The sequence below is a fragment of the Empidonax traillii genome, unplaced genomic scaffold, assembly GCF_003031625.1.
Source record: "Empidonax traillii isolate 1590-97213 ecotype Southwest subspecies unplaced genomic scaffold, ASM303162v1 scaffold238:size1398292, whole genome shotgun sequence".
Classification (NCBI taxonomy): Eukaryota; Metazoa; Chordata; class Aves; order Passeriformes; family Tyrannidae; genus Empidonax; species Empidonax traillii.
The window spans coordinates 446,550-469,416 of record NW_020955431.1 but is presented as its reverse complement, the minus strand read 5'-3'; the positions used below and the strand labels follow the sequence as shown (position 1 = coordinate 469,416).

The following is a 22,867-nucleotide window of genomic DNA, read 5'->3' as shown; positions in this document are numbered from 1 at the left end:
TACAAAATAGGAAACTAGTCCTAGTATTGTTTCTGGAATTTTAAAGTCTGGCATACAAATGGCTTTTGAATTGAACTTCGACATAAAGCTACTTGTAAGTAGCTGGAAGTTTTGGAGTTTGTTTCTTTTTGGGTTTGTTGATTTGGTTTTTTGTTTGTTTGTTTTTGTTTTTCCCCAAAGAGGAAAGCCTAGACTGAAACTGAATAAGGATGAGGTTCAACAAGGTCAAGTGCCGGGTCCTGCACTTTGGCCACAACAACCCCCTGCAGCGCTACAGGCTGGGCACAGAGTGGCTGGAGAGCAGCCAGGCAGAAAGGGACCTGGGGGTGCTGATTGACAGGAGGTTGAACATGAGCCAGCAGTGTGCCCAGGTGGCCAAGAAGGTCAATGGCATCCTGGCCTGGATCAGGGACAGTGTGGCCAGCAGGAGCAGGGAAGTGATTCTTCCCCTGTACTCTGCGTTGGTGAGGCCACACCTCGAGTATTGTGTTCAGTTCTGGGCCCCTCAGTTCAGGAAGGATATTGAGGTGCTGGAGCGGGTCCAGAGAAGAGCAACGAGGCTGGTGAAGGGACTTGAGCACAAGTCCTATGAGGAGAGGCTGAGGGAGCTGGGGTTTAGTCTGGAGAAGAGGAGGCTCAGGGGAGACCTCATCACTTTCTACAACTACCTGAAAGGAGGTTATAGCCAGGTGGGGGTCGGTCTCTTCTCCCAGGCAACCAGCAATAGGACAAGAGGGCACGGGCTTAAGCTCTGCTAGAGGAGGTTTAAGTTGGATATCAGAAAGAAGTTCTTTACAGAGAGAGTGATCAGGCATTGGAATGGCCTGCCCAGAGAGGTGGTGGATTCACAGTCCCTGGAGACTTTTAAGACGCAGCTGGATGTGGCACTGAGTGCCATGATCTAGTAATCACAGTGGGGTTGGATCAAGGGTTGCACTTGGTGATCTCGGAGGTCTCTTCCAACCCAGTTAATTCTATGATTCTATGATTCTATTCAGCCTTGGAAATGCTGTGATAATGCCTTATGGAAATAGTTCTGCTGCTTTCAGATTTTTTTATTTTATTTTCTTTATCCAGAACCCTTTGCTTGGCTACTTCTTCCAAAATCGCTGTGGTTTTGGTCATAGAATAGAAAAATGGTGCATCATGAGACATGTAATGCACCACAGAGGGAGGCCCATAATGAATAGAGATGTAGTACAAACATTCCCAGTAATTATTGTAGCAACACATCCAAATAGAAACATTTTGGCCAATATCTTTCTTATTCTTCCTCTGCTGTAATAATTTCTAAGTTCCTCTTACTGGGACAGGATGCAAGTCTAGGAAAAATGCGTTGATGTCTCCTCATGAAGAAGGGAAATATAAGAAGGCACGTCTCATATGTAACAACAGATCTTTCCATCTTGCAAAACCAGCATCTCTTCCTCTCTTAAGTGGGGTCGTACTGCTTATATTAAGAGGGAAAACGGTCATAAGTTATTCTTGTCCTTACAGAAAGCACTTCATCTCCTTTGGATCATTGATGATGGCAGAACTGATGTGCTTTCAGATTATTTTCATCATTTCGAAGGTGAGAGTATCTTAAAGGATTACTGTAAGCTGTTTCTCAGAGGAATTATATGATGTGGTTCAGGCAGCTTAACTCAGTCACAGCCAAGAGACTCTTACCATTCCTCTGTATTTATATATAAGTATACTATGTAGTTTAAGCTGAATAGACCCAATGTATAAGATATGGACAAATTGGAAGACAAAGAGAAAAAAAAGGAAAAGACTACTATGTAACTTTGCCAAGAATTAGTGAAACATCTCTGAAATTGTTAAAAGAAAAATATCTTCTTAGTCTCATCTGCAGGCACCATAATGGTACTAAGTCCCAAACCATATGGCTGGGCATAATTGGTCTCATAGGCTCCCACAGTGAATCCCACAATGAACCAAGTGTTTAATAAATACTGAAGGGCTATAAGATGAGTCAGTGCTAGCTGGAAATTGTAGGCCCTCTTTGAACTAGCATTTCCTAGCTTCTCTGCTCATATGGATGCTTTGGGGCTTATGAAGCTCCAAGACTGACTGTCAGTCAGCCATTGTTAGCAGTATCATCTGTGATGAATACATTTCTGATGAGGGTTTTATGTTTTTGTACCAAAATGAGTTTGGTACTTTACTACTTGTGTTCCGTCTCATTCTCCTATAAAAAGAGTCTAACAAAATATGCAGCAGCAATATTTAGTCCTTCATCAGAAAGCTGTGTTCAGATTTCCTAAACCAAGACCTTCTTTCCCCTCTAGGCTTTTTTCTGGATGTGTTTGGTTTTTCTTTGTTTATTTGTTTGTCTTTTTGGTTTGGTTGTTTTGTTTGCTGGGATTGTTTGGTTGGTTGTTTCTGATTGTTTTGTGGGGGTTTTTTGCCCTTTCCTTTTGGTTCTGGTCATGATGGAATATGCCTGGGATTTGTCATAAACTTGATGGAGTGGTAACTTGTTGGTCTAATCTCTTTATTCTTTACAGGACTCCCTCAACACCTGAACTTTCTGTCTCACAAAGCACCAGTCCATTTTTGATAAGCAAATTACTACGTGGCAATTCTAGTTGTGGTGCATCAAGTGTTGAATTTGGAGGGAAATTGCTATATTCCCTCTCAGGGAGACTTTTTTTCCTGAATTATATAAAATTATTTACGTACAGCTATGCATTTTGGTCTATGTGAGGTGATGTCTCCAACCAGCCTGAGAAATTTCTCTCTTTTATGCAATAGAGGTTGCTGCAAGAAATGCACAGCTTTCTAGGAGTTAGAAGTGGGATCACTGGCCTTCCTGGCCCTATGACCCACACAGGAAAACTTTAAGGTAGTTGGCTGCCATGGGATACAGAGCACACACCATGGCACAAGGAGCTGAGAGGTTGCCTCAGGAGTCGTTTGCAGTGCATACTCCCATCACTGTATTTCAGGCTAAACTAAGCACAGCTGGGCTGCACATACAGCAGGGACACATGTTGTTTTCAGCCTGCATGTGCTCTCCCACAGCTGGGGAGCAGCATTGCCCCACAATATTGGCCAGGGGGAAGATGGTATGGCTTGGGTGTGCCAGCCACAGCTGCCCATCACTGAGTTGGTACCCATTTCATCCTCAGGTAATCAGCCCACCTCTTACTGAAAATGCACTTTTTCTAAAAATTAACCTGCCATCCACAAAACTTCAGCTTTTAGACACCTTCTCTATAGTGCTCTCAGTGTTGATACTTCTGTCTCTGCAGTTCCACATGCCATTTGTGCATGTTGACAAAGATGTAATTTGCTCAGAAATATCTGTTGATGCAGTAAGCTGTATGAGGAGTTGCTGAGGTCACTTGATCTGTTCAGCCTGGAGAAGAGGAGACTGAGGGGAAACCTCATTGCAGTCTACAACTTCCTTGTGAGGGGAAGAGGAAGGACAGGCACTAGTCTCTTTGTGGTAATCAGTGACAGGACTCGAGGGAATGGCCTGGAGTTGTGTTAGGAGAGGTTTAGGTTAGACATGAGAAAAAGGTTCTTCACCCAGAGAGTGGTTGGGCACTGAACAGGTTCTCCAGGGAAGTGGTCACAGCATCAAGCCTGACAGAGTTCAAGAAGTGTTTAGATGATACTCTCAGGCACATGTTGTGGCTCTTGCAGATGGTCCTGTGGAGGGCCAGGAGTTGGATTTGATGATCCTTGTGGGTCCCTTCCAACTTGGCATATTCTGTGAATCTGTAATTATCTTGTATGTGTTGTGATCTGTTTAGGAGGAGATGCTTTTTCATACATAAGATCATAGTGCAGTGCAGGGAAAACTTCACAACTCATGGTTTAAATCAAATCAGGATTAAAGCAGTTTTGTCTTTTTAACAAAGATATGTAATGACCTGGCAATCAATAAGCTGTATGCTGAGTCTCAGTATCAGCAATACAGCACATAAACCACAATAATGATACTCACAAAATGTCAGTAGAGAGCTATAAACTCCTAAAGATCTGTTTATGACTAATCCTAAAGAGTCTTAGTCTCACACATGCATGTATGCGGGCATGCCATTTCCCAAGCTGTGTGGGCTACAAGTACACATCCCTCTTCCAAAAGTGTGGGTCCCCCTCTTTCCACACACCTCCTGCAGGTACTTGTGTAACTCACATTTCAGGTATAGTTACATGTACCTGTGCTGCTCCCTATGCTAATGTACATGACACAACACCTTTTGCACACCTGGAGTGTGGATCCCCACTGGTTGCACTCTGACCTGCCACCAGACAGAGAGGCAGCACCATGTGGCCAAGAAAGAGGTGAGATACCAGTGTCAAACCAGGCTGGACTGCTCCTCTGTGCCTACTCCATGGTCTCTCTCTACCCATTTCAAACTTTCATCTTTTTTTTTTTTTCACTTTTTTCTATCAGACTTTTTTTCCAAAAAGCCAAAAGTGGTAAACCACTGATTACCTGTTAATCTGGATAACCATCGTCTACAGAAAACTTCGTTGCTATTTTTTGGTAGCCTATTGAAGGCAAGCATCCTCTTAGGACTGGCAGTTTCGGTATTAACCTGTTCACACATGCAGTTTACCCTCACTCCCAATTGGTAGCATCTCTTGATACCCAGTCCCTTTTGTGAGGCAGAGGTGGCGTCGACTCCCGCGCAGCCGTGAAAACCTTGCTTCCCAATTCTGTTGTTTGGGTGGGCTGCTCTCCGGAAAGGCACTTATCCCATAAATGGCGTCCACTGATCACACTCCATCATTTCAGATACATGAAGCCCTGTTAGATGAGGTTGGTAATGGCAGGTGAGTTCCCTGTCAGCACTGAATGGGCATATATTGCTTCTGATTTCCTGACAATCTCATTGGCCTTGGGAGTTTAGGAGATTGTCTTTTGGGGTGAAAAAAGAATCTGTTTTTTAAGAAAGCTGAAATAAATAGAAACATCTCTTCCCAAAGTGCCAGCCCTATAGCATACCTGGAGAACTAATTTTTGAAGATGTTAAACAGTTGGTTACTTTTACTTCGATATGGCGGCAACGGCTGGGAATGATTCACTGGAGTTGAGTGTCTGTGGGAATACTATTTGCAAGGCGAAAACGGCTCGAACTCCGGAGCAGCCGGAGAGAACGAGAAGTAAATGGCCCGCGTGTGGGGCTTTCTTCTACACACGGTTAATTTCTGACAACTCCCGTGAGTTGCACAGAGCTGGGAGGTGCCGCGGCAGTGCCCAACCCTGACCCGTCGGTCAGAAGGACAGACGGGCAGTGCCGCCCCGGGTGGGGTCTCTGTCCCTGTCCCGCACCGGGCAGCCCGGGGAGGGGCGGCAGACCCCCGCTTCGGGGCACGGCCGGGGCGAGCCAAGCAGGGCCAGAGGGCAGCGGGGCTGGGGCTGCATGGAGAAATGCAGGGGGGCCGAGCCAGGGGGCGGCCCGCGGGGCGCTCCGCTGGGACTCATCGGGGAAGGCAGGGGAACAGTGACCAGGGGAGCCCCCGTGCCGGGCGCTGTGTCTTTAAAGGACGGGGCCGCTCTGGGCTCCATCCCCCCCTCCCTCTCTCCATTCTCCATCCCCTCCCTCCCCCTGGCCCTGCGGCGCGGGGCGCCGGGAGGAGGCGCCTGTCGCTAACAAAAGTCTGCGGCGGAGGCTCTCCTTTTTTTCCCTCCACGGGCAACAAGTGGCTGTCGGCGGCCTCCCGGCGGAGGCGACAACAGCGGCAGGGCTGCGAGGAGGAGCAGGAGGAGGAAGGCGGAGCGGCGCTGAAGCATCGCAGGAGCCCCAGCGCCGGCCGCGGGGCGGTAGAAGCAGCACCCGGAGGTCGTCCCGCCCGTCCTTCTTGTGGATTATAACTGGAGCCGCCTCCCTTGTCCTCACACCCCGGCTGGAAACTGGGGCGGGGAGGGCGCCCCGAGACATCATATTTTTGATTACTTTTTTTTTTTCTTCCTTTTTTTTTTTTTTTTTATCTTTTTGGAGGGGGGAAGGGAGGGTGTCGGCCACCGGAGAAGAAACGGAGGAAGTTACAAGGCTGCTTTGAACATGTCGCCGTGAAAACTCTGAGGGGCTCTTCCCCCAGCACTGCCGCAGGGCTCCACTCCATCGCCTGCGGTCGCTCGGCGCCCCGGGGCAGCAATGCTGAGCGGCGGCGTGGGAAAGCGGCGACGAGCATGAAGCCGGCAGGATGGGCGCGAACAATGGCAAGCAGTACGGCAGCGAGGGTGAGTGGAGGGGGGCGGGAAGAGGGGTGCTGGAGCAGCAGCGGGAGCCGTCCCGGCCGGGGATGGGGGCGACCGGGCGGGGGGGAGTCAGTCCCCTCTCCAGTCGGGACGATCCCCGACACAGTCCTCGGGCTCCCGCTGCGCTGCGTCCCTCAAACACACCCTTACTTTTCTTTTTTTATTATTTTTTTTTCCCCTAGATGAGGCTTAATTGCTGTTTCAAGTCCGTGGTGTTGGGGCAGCGGTGCGGCTTGCGATGCGAGGGCAGCTCAGGGGTTATGGCAGCGTTAACTTCGCTAAAAACTTGTAGAGCGCTCTTTGTAATCCTATTCTAGTCGTCTTTATATCCCAGGATCCTTATATTATGCAGTATGGTATATGACTGCTTCCTGTCTGAACAGAAAGAAAAAAATTAACCCCGGCAAGGGTTGGGGGGAGAGTTAATGTTCTCCAGCTGTTATCCATACATTGTACTCCTGCAATTTCGCTTCAGTGGAACTTTAGCGGGTTTGGTTTTAGATATACAGGGCCTGATTCGTTCTTGTGGAAACCTATTAGTCTCGCCGGAGTTGCATCAGGGATGAATTTCAGCTGCTTTGCTGCTGGTGTGAAGGACTACTGGAACAGTCAGCTGGTGTCAGGCAAACCAATGGCAACTACAGAAAGTTTGTCTTCCTGCCAGATAGTTTTCAGCTTTCTTTAACTTCTGGCTGTCTTGTATACGTATTGCCCTGCAAGTATTTAGGCAACTTTATAGGAAAAATGACTTCTCCTCGAAATATTGGGCAATCGTATAGGATCATCACCACCACCTCCTCCCTTTATTTTTGTTGTTGCTGAGGGTTTGTAGGTGGAGCGAGGGAGATGGTCCTTAGGTCTGCTCCATTCGTTGGGAGTTCAGACGGCAATTGCCAAATAATACACTTCTGGCATCCAAAATATGCTTTAAGATGGTGAAAAGGAAAGGGGGAAAACACCACTCTTAGAGCAGATTCCATAGTTCCTTTCATTTATTGCCCAATGAGCTCTGCTTTCTGAAGAGTTGAAGGAGTCGGAAGCTTTAAGCTAAAGATACTCTTGCTACTGTGGGGTTTCATTCACTTGATACCACCACTAGAATAACTTCTGCATATATGGGGTGAACCTAGAAGTTGCAGTCCTCTATGGATTCCTTCTGAGAAGAGAAATCTTACTTTTTCACCAGAGTTGAAAGGACGAGTGTTGATAGTCTGGTCACTTGCAAAAAAAATTGTGTTATTGAGGGGCGTTTACCTCAATGATAGGAAGGTGTGGATGCATCTCTGAGCTTTCTTGCGAATTGTGCTCACTTCAATAAATTTACAACTTTTGGGAAGGAATGTGACTGACACTCAGTCTTTTGCAGTCCTTATTGAAGGGAAGAAGAGGTTTACTGTTCCCCAACTACCTGATAGGGACTGTGAGGATAAGGAGGATTGGTGCAACCAGGGTGTTCTTAATTCACCCCTCTCCTCCATTCAGAGTGGAGATTGGATCCTGGGAATGCAGACAACATATGGGATATTAATCTTCGTACACACCATTACCTGTGTTGAAAAGTAGGGAGAAGAATGGTTTTAAAATAAAATTAAAAAAAAAAAATCCCAAACCTCATGGCCAAAACTTTGATCTTCCAGTTTAGGTAACTTTTCCAAGGCATCACAAATGTGCGTATAGGTCTGTGTTTCTTGGCAACTCCTATGGATCATCAGTTGCTGAGAAACGTTGAGAAGCTCTTGTTTGCTACTTTCTCTCTGGGTGATGGAGAGGAATACAAATCAAAAAGTGATTAAAGAGGCCTTTTTTCACCTAGGGCTTTTAGTGCCTTTGACAATTCGACTGTTCAAGTGCTGTAACACTTTGCTCTTTAGTAGGAGGTGATTGTGATCCCGGGTGGAGGGGCAGCACCGAGGAATCGCCCAGTTGCTATGTGCTTTAAAAGCAACCTGAATATCCGGGTGGAAGTTCTCAGAGTGGCATCTGTGGTTAGGTGTGTGGCAGATAGTTTGCAGCATAGTGGGCATTGTAGGCTGATGTTGTACTACGATGTGCCATTTTAGGGATGGAGAAAAGTACCTTTGTTAGCTGAGCTTCTTGAATGCTGTTTTCTCTTTTGCTACTTGCTGATAGCTTAAGTGAGATTTCAGGAAGACAACTTCAAATGGTTTTTAAGATGGCTGCTGTTTTTCACAGAACCTTTCCATCCACTGTGGAACTGCAGAACACCAGGAATTTGCCCAAATTTCTTCTCATCTCAAAGCTGAAGAGATAGATACATTAGGGCAAGGATAGCTCCTGCTTAAGATAAAACTTTTAAATCAGGAAATAACCTTTATTACTAGGAAATTGGGTGTTACATGAATTGCTGCATTGTTGCACCGATGAATCACTAAACAGGGTTTTGTTTTTTTTTTTTGAAATTGACATGTGTAGTAATCTCAGACAGCTAAGTGGGACTTATCACATAAAGGCAGTACAGTGTAGTTTATTTATTTGCTTGTCCAAGGCTTTATTGAATAGAATTTTATTGGGAGTTACAACTGTCAAGATGGATAGGAAAGTTGATGTTTGAGGAGTCCAAAATTTGTTTACAGAGTCTGAATCATTTCATGCACCTTTGAATGTATTTGTTTTCAATTAATTTAATTTTCTAACACAGGCTAAAACTTGCCCTGAATGAAGTTTAAATGTGAGCAAAATTGCTTATCTGAAAAATCATGTCATGCAGATGGGATATGAATGTAACACTAATTTTTAAAAAAATACAGCATACCATGTTTTTTTACTGGAGCTTACCTCTTTTTAAAAAGTAAAATACTCAATATAAATTTACTAGTTTTCATTTGGACTTTTAAAATACTTTTTCTAAGGCAGATTTTTTTTCTGGAATTTTCTTTTTCCTAAAAAATATATGGAGCTTGAGATTTCAGGCTTGTTGTAGTATGCAGTAGGTACAGACTGAAGTGTTTAAGCTTGAAACTAGTCTTTCTGAATGTGTTTCAGCGGTTGTGTTTCAGTAGCACTACCAATGCTAATAGATCACTGGACCAAGAAATCTATTTTATCATGGAAATATTATTTCTAAAGCACTGGAAATGTATCATCAGTTACCTTAAAAAGAGTGCTTATTGCTGTCCTTTCCTTTCTTGCCATGGCGCTAAATCATTCACCTTTCTGTCACTGCTTTAGTTCTTTGCTTGTTTTTAAATAAGGGGAGGCCTTGTGTCTGATAGTGGAAGGAGCAGCTTTTTGTTGTAGAACCTATCAAAAGTTAGGTGTTTGTTTAAGGACCTCTCTTGAAATGCAATGCTGTTGCAGCTGACCCAATAAGACACTAATCATCATCACAGGTCAGGGGACTGAATTGAGATATGTTGCCCTTTAACTACTGCCAAGTTGATCAGACACCTTGGCGGTTGCTGTTTGTACTTTGCTGGGTACTGGTTCTGTAACACTTCTGCCCAGAATAACCTTATTACCTGGGCACAAGGCTAGGCAGGTGCTGACTGAAGTGCCAGCTGTTGGGACTGGGACCAGCTGACATCTGCCAACTTTCTTTGGGAAAGTACTGGATTCTGTACCTGGGATGGGGCAACCCTGGATGTTTGTACATACTGGGGAATGAGATGCTGAAAAGCAGTGCCATGGAAGGGGACCTGGGGGATCCTGATCAACAGCAAGTTGAATCTGAGTCAGCAGTGCCCTGGCAGCCAGGAGGACCAACCTTGTCCTGGGGGGCAACCATGTCCAGGCACAGCATCGCCAGCCAGTCAAGTGAAGGGATTGTCCCACTCTGCTTTGCACTGGTGCAGTTTTGGGCCCCACAATATAAAAAAGATAGAAGGCTACTGGAGAGTGCCCAAAGGAGGGCAAAAGGATAGTGATGGGCCTTGAGGGGAAACTATATGAGGAGTGGCTGAGGTCACTTGGTCTGTTCAGCCTGGGGTAAAGGAGACTGAGGGGAGACCTCATTGCAGTTACAACTTCCCTGTGAAGGGAAGAGGAGGGGCAGGCACTGCTCTCTTCTCTCTGGTGACCAGTGACAGGACCTGAGGGAATGGCCTGTGGTTGTGTCAGGGGAGGTTTAGATTTGACATGAGAAAAAGGTTCTTCACTCAAGAGGGTGGCTGGGCAGTGCAACATGCTTCCCAGGGAAGTGGTCACAGCACCAAGCCTGACAGAGTTCAAGAAGTGTTTAGATGATACTCTCAGGCACATGCTGTGACTCTTGCAGATGGTCCTGTGGAGGACCAGGAGTTGGATTTGATGATCCTTGTGGGTCCCTTCCAACTCTGCATATTCTGTGGTTCTGTGAAAAGGTAATTGGATGCTGTCCCTCTTAGCACCTCAGGCAGTTTCCCATCCACATGGGGAGGACTTTAAAACTGCAGGCTTCTGTATTATAAGGAAATTGGCTTTGTGATGTGGGTTGGAGGAACAACCTGTGTTCATATGAATGAGGGGAATCTGTAGCACTGAGGTGCAATTACTGCTTTGCAAAACAGCCGTAACTTTTCAATACTTGTCTTCTTCCCAAGTGACTTCTTCATTAAATTGAGACGGGAGAACCAGTCAAATTTGAGAGGAGCTAAATAATGGTACAAAGTTTTGACAATACCGATGTTCAGATCTTATGAAGGGATATCTTTTTTAATAAGTCAATTGTCCGGAATCCCGTCGTTGATGAAACTTTCTTTGGATACCTGCTACACTTACTTCTTCCAGAAGCTAGTCTAGAGAGGATTGGTGACAGTGCAGCAGCTCCAGTTGATCTGAAATGTATCATGACAGACTTGATATAGTACAGCAGCCTGGTGCTGTGGAGAATAGGGGATGACAAGGGAGAAATAGGTGAAATGGCAGCTTAGACAAGGAAATCAACATCCTTTCTGTATCATAAGCCTTGCTGACACTTTTTTCTTTTTTTTCTTTTTGAATTTCAATATTTAATTTGTTAAGATTTTAAAGCAAACTCTTTAGAATAACTTAAACTCAGTTCTTGTTTTGAAAATGCTCCTTCTCCAGATTTTTATTTGAGGTGGTTTCTGTTCACAAACCACTTGGAAGGAAAATTCCTGTGTAGATCCCAGTGTCCTGCTAAAGTAAGCACCAGTAGGGAAACCTGCCTCTGTCGTGGGATATAGTTGCTACAAAGCACAGGCCTCATGGTTCACAAAGGTGGCTTTAATTATGTGTGACATGGTGTACAGTAGCTAAAACTCTCTAGGGATTGCCAGCATATTGCACTGTGGAGAAGTAGGTCAGTCTGTGTTCATTTTAGAGTATGTTACTCTCTCGAATCTCTCCCTTCAGCTGGGGAAAATGGTTAAGGTCTACATTATAGACCTAAGCTTTCAAACTTGTGTCGTTTTTCTTGAAGGTGCCATTGGATGCTAACTCCTTGTGAATGCTGCCTTTCATTTCAAATTAGATCTCTGCTAATCCAATGAAGACGTGTTCTGCCCCATCTGATATTGTGTCTGGAAATCTTTTAAATCCAAAAGTCCTGGCATTCAGGACCTATAGATTTTTGCATATGTTAGGATTTGTTTCCCCACAAAGTATTGCTGGATTTACTTCACACGTAGTGCTTGTGTCAGCTGTGAAGAACAGTATAACATGCTGGTCTTGCACTAGAGAAACAGTAGTAGTGATAGGTAAGCTAATTTGTTCAAAGAGTTGAATCATAATCAGCCAGTTATTTACACTGATTGTTAAAATCTGTGAAACCTCACAGGACATTTTAATGAGGATGAGGGAGGTGGGAATGGCAGTAAATTACTTTTACTGCATTATTTAATTACAAAATTGTGACATGCCCCGGAGGTATCTTCCCTGTGTACTGCATCTTTATCAGCAAGGACAGTCTGTCACTTCGGTATTAATTTTTTTTTCTACCCCATGACTTTTCTAGAGTCAAGTGAAGAGTCTCATCAAGTTGGGTGCTAAACAGGTCCTGGGCAGTGCTTTTTTTTCCTGTCTTTGTTTTGATGTCTGGGTTGTATTTACATGTTACTCTTTGACATGTTAAACACTTACTGCTGTCTCTCTTTACTGTTCTGATCTTCTCCTAGGTAATCTGTTGAGGTAATGTATCTTACTGCTCTCACACAAGTTTGTTTGTTTGTTTTTTGTGGTTTTTATTTTTTTTTTTTTTCTTCTGGCAGGGCTAGTCTTCTTTCATACACCTCCCCAGTGTGTGAGAGCTGCAGTTGAACCTTAACTCCCGCTGTAGGACTACTGTAAATGACATGGTGCTACTCAATGGTCCTTTGTGTGTTGCTCTTGCTGATGTGATTGTGTTCTGCTTTTTGGTGCTTGGCCAGAGTTGGTTCTTGCATTTTACCTGTGGCTGGATATCACTCTCCTACATTCAGAGCATTGAGACTTGCCTCTTAACAGCAAGACTGGGACAGGAAATATGGCAATATTCAAAATGTCAATTCCTCAAGCAATTTTTTTTTTTAAAGGGTTTGTACTTTGACAGCGGCCAACTGCTGTTAACAGAAAGTAATCTTCAAAAATCCTGCTTATGATACTCCTTTTTTTGTGTAACTGTCAACTGAGCAATGCAATATGATTGTGTCTGTGTGTTTACTCAGTTTGTCTCCAAAAAGTAAATTTACTCTAAGCTCAGTGCTTATGTTGCATGTTGTTGTCCAGATCACATGGCACTGGCAGGAGGAGGGTCGGACATAGCACTTAACTGAGCTGCTGTGCTGCTCATAATACAGAATTTTTTGAAAAATGAGCTGCCTGTGTGTGTATTCAAGCATGCGTGTTTATACACACGCAAAGCTACAGATTTGTGGGGGATTTAAGCTTTAAAAAGTTGCTAATGTTATTGATAGCTTTTTAGAAAATAACTTAGTGTCTAAGGTGCATGTTATTTCATAAAATGCTATTCTTTCATCACACAGTTCTGGGGTAAGGGAGAGTCTCTAATTATTTTATGATTTTGTTAATAGAAGCTAACTAACTGTACTCCAAGAAGTTTTCATTTACTTGGATGGTAGCTTTGCTTGGTGCAAGATTAACTGGGTACTCTTCTGTACCTTTTAAAAAGTTGTTAACTTGGTGCCAGTCAAAAACCTGAATAAACTTTGCTGGGGATGCATGACAGGGAAGGTTTCCAGGAGACCCATCTCAGTCGGAGTCCAGGACTTACATATTCTATTCCTTCTTTTACCCACTCCTCATATGCATGGAAGGACATGAGATTGCTTTGGTAGGTTTCCTGAACTGAAATAAGTAGGTTTTTTTCTTGAACATTCTCATACCAAACTGGGCTTCAGTTCGGATTTTATGAAGTGGATACTATATTATTCTTTGAGGCTGGGGAATCAAAATGTATTCAGAATTGGCTGTGTGGTTTTAAGTCTAAACTGCTAACCCAAAAAAACTCCTGAGCGAATTTGATTTTCTGGCAGTTTCAGTCCTTTGGCCACTTCTGGATTCCTCACTTTCTGTGAACAATTCCTAACTAGGAATTGGTTTGCTTCTTTGTGGGTCTTGTTTGTTTTAGGAAAGTGATTGGCAGAAGACAGTGGATGACATTTGAAGGCTGAAATGCACAAGTGGTTTATTTCTGCTCTTTGTCTTATAGTCAGCTATGCCTGTATTTTTTAATATAGGACATGTGCTTTGCTAGATTAGGGCAACTATTTCATTAAAGAGTATAAACCTTCAAAAGCTGAAAAATTAATGGTGGGCTGCTAGTAAAATCTGTTATTTAATGATAAGAAAAAGAAATATGCAACGTTTTCTGTATGTAGAGATGCGCAACTTGTGAATGGATAGACAAGCTCAGGACTTTGTTACTCAAGTAGCATTTAGATTGAGAGCATTTAGATAGTGTTGTTGCTGATCCTGTGGGAAAAGCTAGCAGTTCTATCTGATCATACCCCCCATTTTAGTTCCAAGTCTACCTGTGTGCCTTCTAGCATAGACTTTGCATTGAGGACAGTTTTATGCAAGACCTCCTGAGAGGAGTTGAAACATAAAGGAGGTGTTATCATCCTGATGTTATGTTTCAGTTGGCTGTGTTTGAACAGGTATTTAAGGAAAGGTTTCCAACTCTATGCCAGTATCCAAACTCAACAAAAGTAGTTTCCTGGCAAAGTAGGTCTCTTCACCCTATACACTTTTGTGACCTTGGCCTTAAACAAGTAAATGGGGAAAAACTGTGACTCTTGGAGTTTTGTTTACCCTCTTTTACCCTTATTGGAGTAAAGCAAGCAACAGGAAGCTCTCTTTCATGTCCATGTTTTGAATCAGGAAATTCCTGTCTGCAGCATATAAATTTGTCATATCAATACCTTAAATTATGTGACACTTTTCTTTCCCGGGGATTTGTGTACAAACGGGTATAATAGCTGCAGGAATGCTATGCTGAAGTCTTCCTAAGCAGCATACTAACTTGGAGGAAGGTGCTTAAAAACTCTTTTCAGTGAACCTATTTTAAAATTATCTTCCCCAATTTCCTTCTTTGTTCCCGTAAAAAAAAAAAAAAAAAAAAGGAAAACACATTAAATTTGCAGGTGGTATTGTAAGAGGATCAGTTATGAGGTCAGGTGTCAGTTTTTTAAGAAAGAAAAAAGAGATGACAGAAACAGTGGAATAATATCATTGATAATTAATTAGGAAGAACCTCTTTTGATAAAGAGTCACACAGCCTTGTTTGACAGCAAAAGGAGAATTTGGATCAAGCCTAGCTGTCACATTATAATCATGTCAGTTTGAGGGGAGCCCAGACTTTTATTGCTTGTATGACTGCATGCATTGTGGAGAAGCAGGCCATCTATTTCAGGCTCTGATAATATTTTGTTGCCAGATTGCACACAATCCTCTTTCTGTGTAAGACTGCATGGAATAGAGAATACTTGGAGGGATTTTTTTTCTCAAATTGTATAATAATTGCATAGCGTGAGTATTTTGCTTAAATCCTGTCCTTGAGAGATAGTAATGCTATTGTGGAAACTCATGAACAGAAAGTGCATGTATTTGAGAGTTTCTTATGGTGCTTGTGGCTCTTACAATGAATTATGTTGTTGTTTTGTCACTGGTGCAATCAGGGTAGTACTTGATCTAGTTTACCACTAGGGCAAGACAAAAGGCAACAGCTGGTACCAAGAGAAGTACTGAATAGATCTTTATTCTTTCCTGTAGTACCTGGTAAAATGTATTTCTATTCTCCGCTTGCCATTTGCCTTTTCTCTGACATTTTATAAGGAATTTGCTCGTGACATCGACATGGGATCATAGAGTAGTTTGGGCTGGGGGAGGACTTTTTAATTGTCATTTACTTCAACTCTGCTACAGTGAGCAAGGGCATCTTCAATTAGATCAGGTTGCTCAGAACTCAAAACTCAGTCCAGTCTGACCTTGAATGTTTCCAGGGATGTGGTATCCACCACCTCCCTGGGCAACCTGCTCCAGTGTTTCACCACTGTCATTGTAAAAAAAAATTTTCCTTATATCTAGTTTAAATCTTTCAGTTTAAAACTATTACCCCTTGTGCTATTGCAACATGCCCTGCTAGGAAGTCTGTCCCCATCTTTTTACAAGCTTCCTTTTAAGTATTGAAAGGCTGCAGAGGTTTTCCTGGACCCTTTTCCAGGCTGAATAACCCCAACTCTCTCAGCCTGCCTTCATAAGAGAGCTACTCCAGCACCCTGATAATTTTTGTGGTTCTTCTATGGACTTGCTTCTTTTCTGTGCTGTGGTCTCCAGAGCTGGATGTAGTAGTCTAGGTGTGGTCATGCACTAAGATGATGGAAATGATAAACTATTGCTGAAATATGTGGTGAAAATTGTTGATATACTGTTACAACTCATGCTTTTAGAATTTTTGAAACTTTGGGATATACTAAGAGGCATAAAAAAAAAAAAAAAGCCTTGAAGCATGAGGATTTCAATTCCAATTATGCATGCTAAGCTGAAGCTAAGAGTATACTCTTTATGTGAAGAAGATCTAGTAGCTGACCTTTCTTCTCAGGTTCGTGTATGATTGTACTCTTTTGTAGGAAACAAGCTAGGAGGTCCTAATCTTCTTTTAGCAGGGTTTGAGAACATAGGTGCTCTTACTGCAGAGCTTCTTGCTGAGGAATTTTTCTTGTTCTAGAAGACTAGATTGCCAGTGGAGGTCTGTAGAGACAGTAAAATTACATTAGAACATCTTCTAGTTAACTCCTGGCCATATCTCAATGCCTGTTATAGAGCCTGAAGTACACATGTTGGAAGAGGCACCTCTGGAGATCTCTAAACCAACCCACTGCTCAAAACGAGGCCAACCAGAACAGGTTGCCCAGAACATTGAGCAGTTAGACATTTTAGCACCTCCAAAGGAAAAGATATTACAATGTCCCCGTGCAGCCTGTTTCAGTCACCTGTAGATTTTAAAAGTAAAAAAACCAAAAGCTTTAGTGTGCTTAGATGGAAACGCATTTAATTTTGTGCCCATCCTCTTGTCTGTTCACTGGTTGGCACTGAGAAGAGTTTGTCTTCTTTATTCCACTCTCTCTTCTCTCCTGGTATTTTTACACATTGAAAAGATTCCATCTGAGCCCTCTCTTCTCCAAAGTAAACTGTCCTAGCTCTCTTAAGTATCTTCCTACCTGGCAGGTTAGTCAGTTTTCAGTTTTGTTTCACTGTCCAGTTAGTTTGTGCTTCCTCTGTCTGTCTGTGAAGGTGCTATGGAAAACAAGAGTTGGAAAGTCTTCCTCAAGTCGGGACAGACCACATCTGCTGTATTCCCATCATTCACTGAGCCAGTTGTTTCATTATCAATGTCTGTCAGGTTGGTCAAGCATGACTTCCACTTATAAATCCACGCTTTTGACTTCTGATCCCCTTCTTGGCTTGGAAATGTTTACTGGGAAGCTCTGTCAACTTTTCCTGGATTAAAGTGAGGCTGACTAACCTGTGGGTCCCTAGATTGTCCTCCAAGCCCTTCTAATGATGGGGATGTGATTTGCTTTTGTCCACTTCTCAGGAACCTCTTCTGATTGCCATGACCTTGCTGAGATAATTGGTTGACCTTGCCATAGCATTGGCCAGATCACACAACCCTTAGAAGTGCATCCCATTATGTCTCATGAATTTGTCTGTCCAGTTTGTTTAAATGGTCTCTAACTTGATCTTCCTGTACTTCCACTGATTACTTAAGTTTAGAAAAAGTACTACCAGGCTTTCAGAAGCAATAGAGTTCAGCTGTAGCAAGTTCTGGCAATTGTTAAGGCTGTATTACAGTAGTTGAGTATCTCTAAACAGTGCTCTGTAAGCTTGTGTCTGCAGCTGGTTTGCAGTTTTTCAGCTATAATTTATTTTTACATTATATTATTAATGCTAAAAGTCTTCATTTCCACTGTATAAAGAAACTCGCTCTTTCTCAATGGCTACACTTTCTCTTGGCAGAGAACAGATAAAATAGAAGAATCCTCCTAAGAGTTGTGGTGGTAGAATCTGGCTCTGGGTTTTCTGTTGCTGTTTCTGGCAGTAGCACTGACCTGTACTCTTATGAAAAGCTTCTTCAGTGGAGTTTTCCTTGTTTCAGTATCACTTTTTTTTTTTTTTTTTTTGCATTCCTGGAAAATGAAGATTGTTGCTTTAATTAATAAAGAAATTGTATTAGTTATCATAAGAAATAATTTCTGCCGTTTTCATGTTGATGTAGCCATGATTGGTAGAAGATACAGAAATCCTTATTCTGCTAATGTAATGATTTCCTTCTTTCCATGTGCTCAAGAATGAGATCAAAAAGGACTTAAAACCCTCATTTAAATTATGGTACAAGGGATAGATTAGTATTCAGGTTTAGAAGAAATGGCTTAGTTTTCATAAAAGAAATAATGAAATGTGATTGCTTTCAGAAGAAATTTAAGGCAATCACTGTTAAATGACATGGTTAATTTTTAATTCTCTAAAGTGCTAATGGATCCTTCTCAGTATAGAATCTTCTATTTAAAGCTAAAGTTATGTACAACACAATGGGTTTGGGGTATTGCTGTGTCTTATGCTGCTTGGCAGTTGAATTTATGCTTTGATTTTAGTACCAAAAAGCTATCTTTAGGTTAATTCACCTGTTGACATTTGTTCTGTGTGGGACAGAGGTAACTTTCTAGGAAGGTAGAAGATTAAATATCCTGTGACATGATTAGGTCTATGAAAGATTTTGAGATCAGAGCTATATCCACAGTGCCTGAATTAAAACATTACAACGTAAGATTTTAGTGGCAGTTTTTAAAAGGTTTTGCTTTCCGTTTGCATGTATAGACTAGACAGCATAGTCCAGTTTGAAGTTTTCTTTGGCATTCATTAGGCATGAGGAAAATATTTTGCTTATGTCTTCATTTCTCTTGGGAAATTATTGCTCTTTACTCCCCTGTGGGTGTATCTTTTGTTGCACTGCATGGTTGTCTTTATGGAGAAACATGAATACTTGTTGTGAGTATTTGTTTCTCTTGCCAGGAACTACTGGAACAAAGGTGAATGTGAGACTTCCTCTCCCTCAAACAATTACATTTTTCCCGCTTTGACTCTGGTTTTAAAAGGCTCTATGTGAGAGCCTATCTGAGAAACTGTCCAGCTGTGAGTGGCCTTACAGTTTATCAAGAGGTAGTACAAAAATGTTGTTCAGGAATTTATTGATTCAAGGATTGTTTTGATTTAGGGCTTTGGTAATGATGTAATTTGCTTCTCATCATGAAAGTACATAGTTTGTCAAGCTGTATTTATGTCTCCAAGAGCTGAACTGTAATGACTGACCGTCCTAAAAATGGTGCATGTTTCTGTAGAGTGGGTCAAGTAACAAAGTGGAACTGAACAACCTTATCGCTTACCATTTTTTGAGCACAGAGTTGGCAGCAGAAGTTGTACACAGTGAATGTCGTACACCTATTCCTTTCTGGGTTTCCTGCTTTCATTTTGCCAGACCTCATCTTCTGTAGAAAACAAATTCTTGCTCTTCTGTGAATAAGAGCTTCTCCTGCCCTTCCCTTGCCATGTTTGTCACTGAAGTGTTTCGTCATGAAGACTCTGCATGAGCAAAAACATTCCTAGAAAGTGAAGTTTAGCTTCCCCAGGATTAGGATCTAAACCAGAACAAGTCTAGTCAGACACAGGAGCCTTTCATGCAGCAGTTGGCTGTTAGTGGTTGTGTGGTTTGTCTGTTTGTGCCTTTTAAGCACTGATTAATCCTACCACTGTTTTTCTCTGTTTTCTTCCTAATTGAGGTATTGGCACTTGGCTCAAAGGAACGTGGTTGGTATTAATTGCGTCGTACTAGTAATAGTCTTGTTTCTAATGCTTAGCCATCCATGGTTTTGAGAAAACATAAAACAAATTCTGAAGGATTCTGTAAATTTAGGAGGAATTTTCAAACCAAGGCCAGGTCTCTAACTATGCACTTGGAAGAAGAAGAATTTTCACACAACCATGCTTTGACTTGTACATTCTGGCTTATGGGTAGGAAGTGGGGTGTGAATGAAATCCCTGTAAAATCAGTAGAACTCATTCTTCAAAGTTTTTCTTTTAGCTGAATAAATTTTGTATTTACTAAGGTCTGAAGGTGGTGGTACATGACTACTGGGCAGGCCTGTAAGGGGAGCCCTGAAGTCTTGCTGGCTTATACCCAAAGCAACTATTTTGTACAAGGTGAGTTCTTTATCATGCATGGTGAAGTGTTCAAGTGGATGGCATTCTCCAGAAATAATGAAGATGCTGGAGTATAAAAACTCTCTGTAATGAATAGAAATGATCAAGCTCACCTATTGTTATGTAGTAATAGTAAAGTAATGGCCAGTCTTCGCGAACGAAGAACCGAGGAAGGTCTTTACACCTTCCAGCCTGCGCATTGGATTTTTTAGGTGAGACACAGTGTGCACAGAACTGAGCCCACCCTTTAATCCTGAGGTTCATCTGCCGGGGCCAAGCGAGCTTGGACGGTGGCAGCGAGGTCCTCAGGATGTAGATGGATTGCCTTACAGGGCTAACGAGCTCCATCTGCCCGGGGAGGGGCCCTGACCGGGAATCGAACCCGGGTCTCTGCAGTGACAGTGCAGTGTCTTTTCCCCTAGACCACCGGGGGCTCCCTGTTATGTAGTAATCCAGCCCTGTAGTCGTAGATGGCTGATGAGGGAGGCTCCTTTGTGTATCCAGGTAAGGAAGGGCAGGGTAGGGAAGAGGGAGGTGTCACTGGCGTTCCTCAATCTTTCTCACAAATCCTTAACTAATAGGAAGATGACCACACTTTAACAAGTGTCCTGTGTCTTGTTTTGGTGTTTTTTTGCTTTTACATGACAAATCTGCTTTTGCTTTTTGTGTTTGCAACCTGCTAAAGGTACAGGATGAGCAACATGAGAGCACAAGGGCAAATGCAAAGAATTCTTGGGATTTCCATTGCTTTCTCTTCTCCTTTGATTTAGCATGCTCTCCAGATACTGTGTGATAATGTTGCAATGCTGCTCTGTAATACTTTTGCAGTCAGCTTTTTTCAACTGTTCCATAAGCCCTTTGCAACTCTCTCTAGAGCTTTACCTTTCCACAGGAGTAAAAAGTATGCATAGTTTTGTCTACGTTCTAGCAGGTGCGATTTTACACCTGCCTGGCCTTTGATCTCTTTGAGGTTCTCTACTGTTCAGTGAAAAATCTTTTTGTTGTGAGCAAGAAGTGCTGCCATCCCTCTTCCATCCTCATATGTTTGGATGTGTGTTGCCAATACAGATTATTACTACTTGAATAACGTAGGATTGTAGGGGTATTGGGGACTGCTCTTTAGCTGATAGCAGTGTATATCAAAACTAAGACCATAAAATTGTTCTACCTCTTCTCCCCTGCTCTAAAAATGGCAGGCGCTCTAGGCTCATTTGAAAATGAAGATTGCTTCTTCACAGCATTTATTTGATTGTAACAACATATGAAGTTTTCTCTGATGTTTTCTTCTACAGCAATATCAAAATTAATTTTATTTGAGTTTTGAGAAATGAAGCTTATGTGCTGTGGCTGAGCTTATTGCCTCTGGAACAAGAGTTACTACTTTTTAAAAATGGATCTCTTTTTAATAAGGACTTAGTATATTTTTGTTTAAATCTTCCTTCATGGGAGGATTTGTTGGGGGGAGGGAATCTTAATATGCTAATTCTTGCATTCAGGTTTTGAGTTTGCCTGTTAAGCAGCTAAAGTCCTGTGTTAATGATACCGAGATTGCAACACAAGTAATACTGCTTTGCAGAAATCCAAAGTATATGATGAGAATAAAAAAATGTGAACAGCAGAATTCTTTAGGAAACTGGCCTTAATTTTCATTTCTGTACATATCTTAGATATGTTGTGTACTCATATACTACATGGTGTTGTTAATATTTTGGCCTTTTTGTTTACCAGTGTAGTGTATTAAAAAAAAAAAACAAACCAAAACTCATTCACATTTTTCTTCAAACCTCTAGTTCTTCTTAGTATACGTGCCAGGTTAGTGGAATTTCTAACATTTTAAGCTCTAGAATTCTATTAAGAATCCTCAAAGAGTTTTCAACCTGGTTCTAGTAAAATGACTTTGAAGAGTTAAGGCTAAGAGTACGAATTTCAGTGTTCTGTGACCAGCATTGACTTTGTGATCGAAAAAAGGATGGCTTATTTCTGAAATACTTCCTTTGAGTAATTGAACTCTATTTTTGTTAATTTTTTAAAATTAAAATGCGGTGTTTGGGTAAGGACAGTCCAATGTACTATTGTGTCTTAAGAAGATGATGCAAACAACCCAGCACAAGTGATGTGAGAGTCTCTTTTAAGGAAACTGGAAACTGTACTTAGCTTGAAACTGTCTAACCACATCGGTTACACAGGAAAGTCATGAAATCCTGGCTATCTTTTGAAATGCATCAGCTGACTCATGATAATTCTAGTTGCCAGCAGACCAGAAATCAACTAATGGCATTTTTTATAAACAATTTACTGTAACACTAACACATTGTGTCAATATGTATTAATATAGTGCATTGAATTGACCCAGTGAAATGTAACTACCCTACTCTTCTTTTTTGGTAAGGCTATGCCCTTTGGGAAGTTGGTGAATAAAAATTCTTTTACTGATATAATGTGTTCTTAGTTTGCTGCTTACCAGATGCAATAAGCTGAGTGTTCCCCTGGAACTTTTTGGTGGAATGTGCTGTGATGGAGGAGACAGGGATGCTGCATCTGAGCAGTGGCAGAGTAACTCCTATAAAGAAGAGCTGTGCAGTGATGACTTTTGTGAACTTTAACAGATTTGTTGCTGTCTTCCATTTATTAAAAGACTTATTTCTCTTTCCCAATAGGTAAAAAGATGTTCAGTAGCTTAATATTATCTTTCCTGTTAGACAATAGTCCAAGGCATCTCAAGGACTTGGCATATCAGGTCATCCTACAGTGCTTTCCAACTAAGTTGGAAAGATTATTACTGGTTTGATTTTTTTTTTTTTTTGAGATTGACTCTTTGCAGTAGACATAAGAAAACTTCTCTGAAGAGATAGCATGAGTTGTGAACAGTAAATGGACAACTTTTCCTGTCTGATATTTTGTCACTGCTTTGTCATGTACACAACGATTTTTTCTGAAAAGTAATGGATTTATTATGTAGTAACATTGTAAGGATAGATAATGCCATTT

At 42.0% G+C, this 22,867-nt stretch overlaps 1 protein-coding gene across 5 annotated transcripts in view; it reads left to right on the top strand.

Annotated features, from left to right (window-relative positions):
• Window positions 1-22,867, top strand: part of FBXL7 (F-box and leucine rich repeat protein 7) — a 298,878-nt gene that overhangs the window by 114,380 nt on the left and 161,631 nt on the right. The window contains exon 3 of one of the 5 annotated variants that reach the window (XM_027888441.1): window positions 1,498-1,573. The exons of 3 other annotated variants lie outside the window; for them this stretch is intronic. In XM_027888441.1, coding sequence (XP_027744242.1) covers window positions 1,498-1,573 — 76 coding nt within the window. Of the gene's footprint in view, window positions 1-1,497; window positions 1,574-5,730; window positions 6,209-22,867 lie in introns of those variants that run through there. One more of the 5 variants, XM_027888442.1, reaches the window with a different exon arrangement.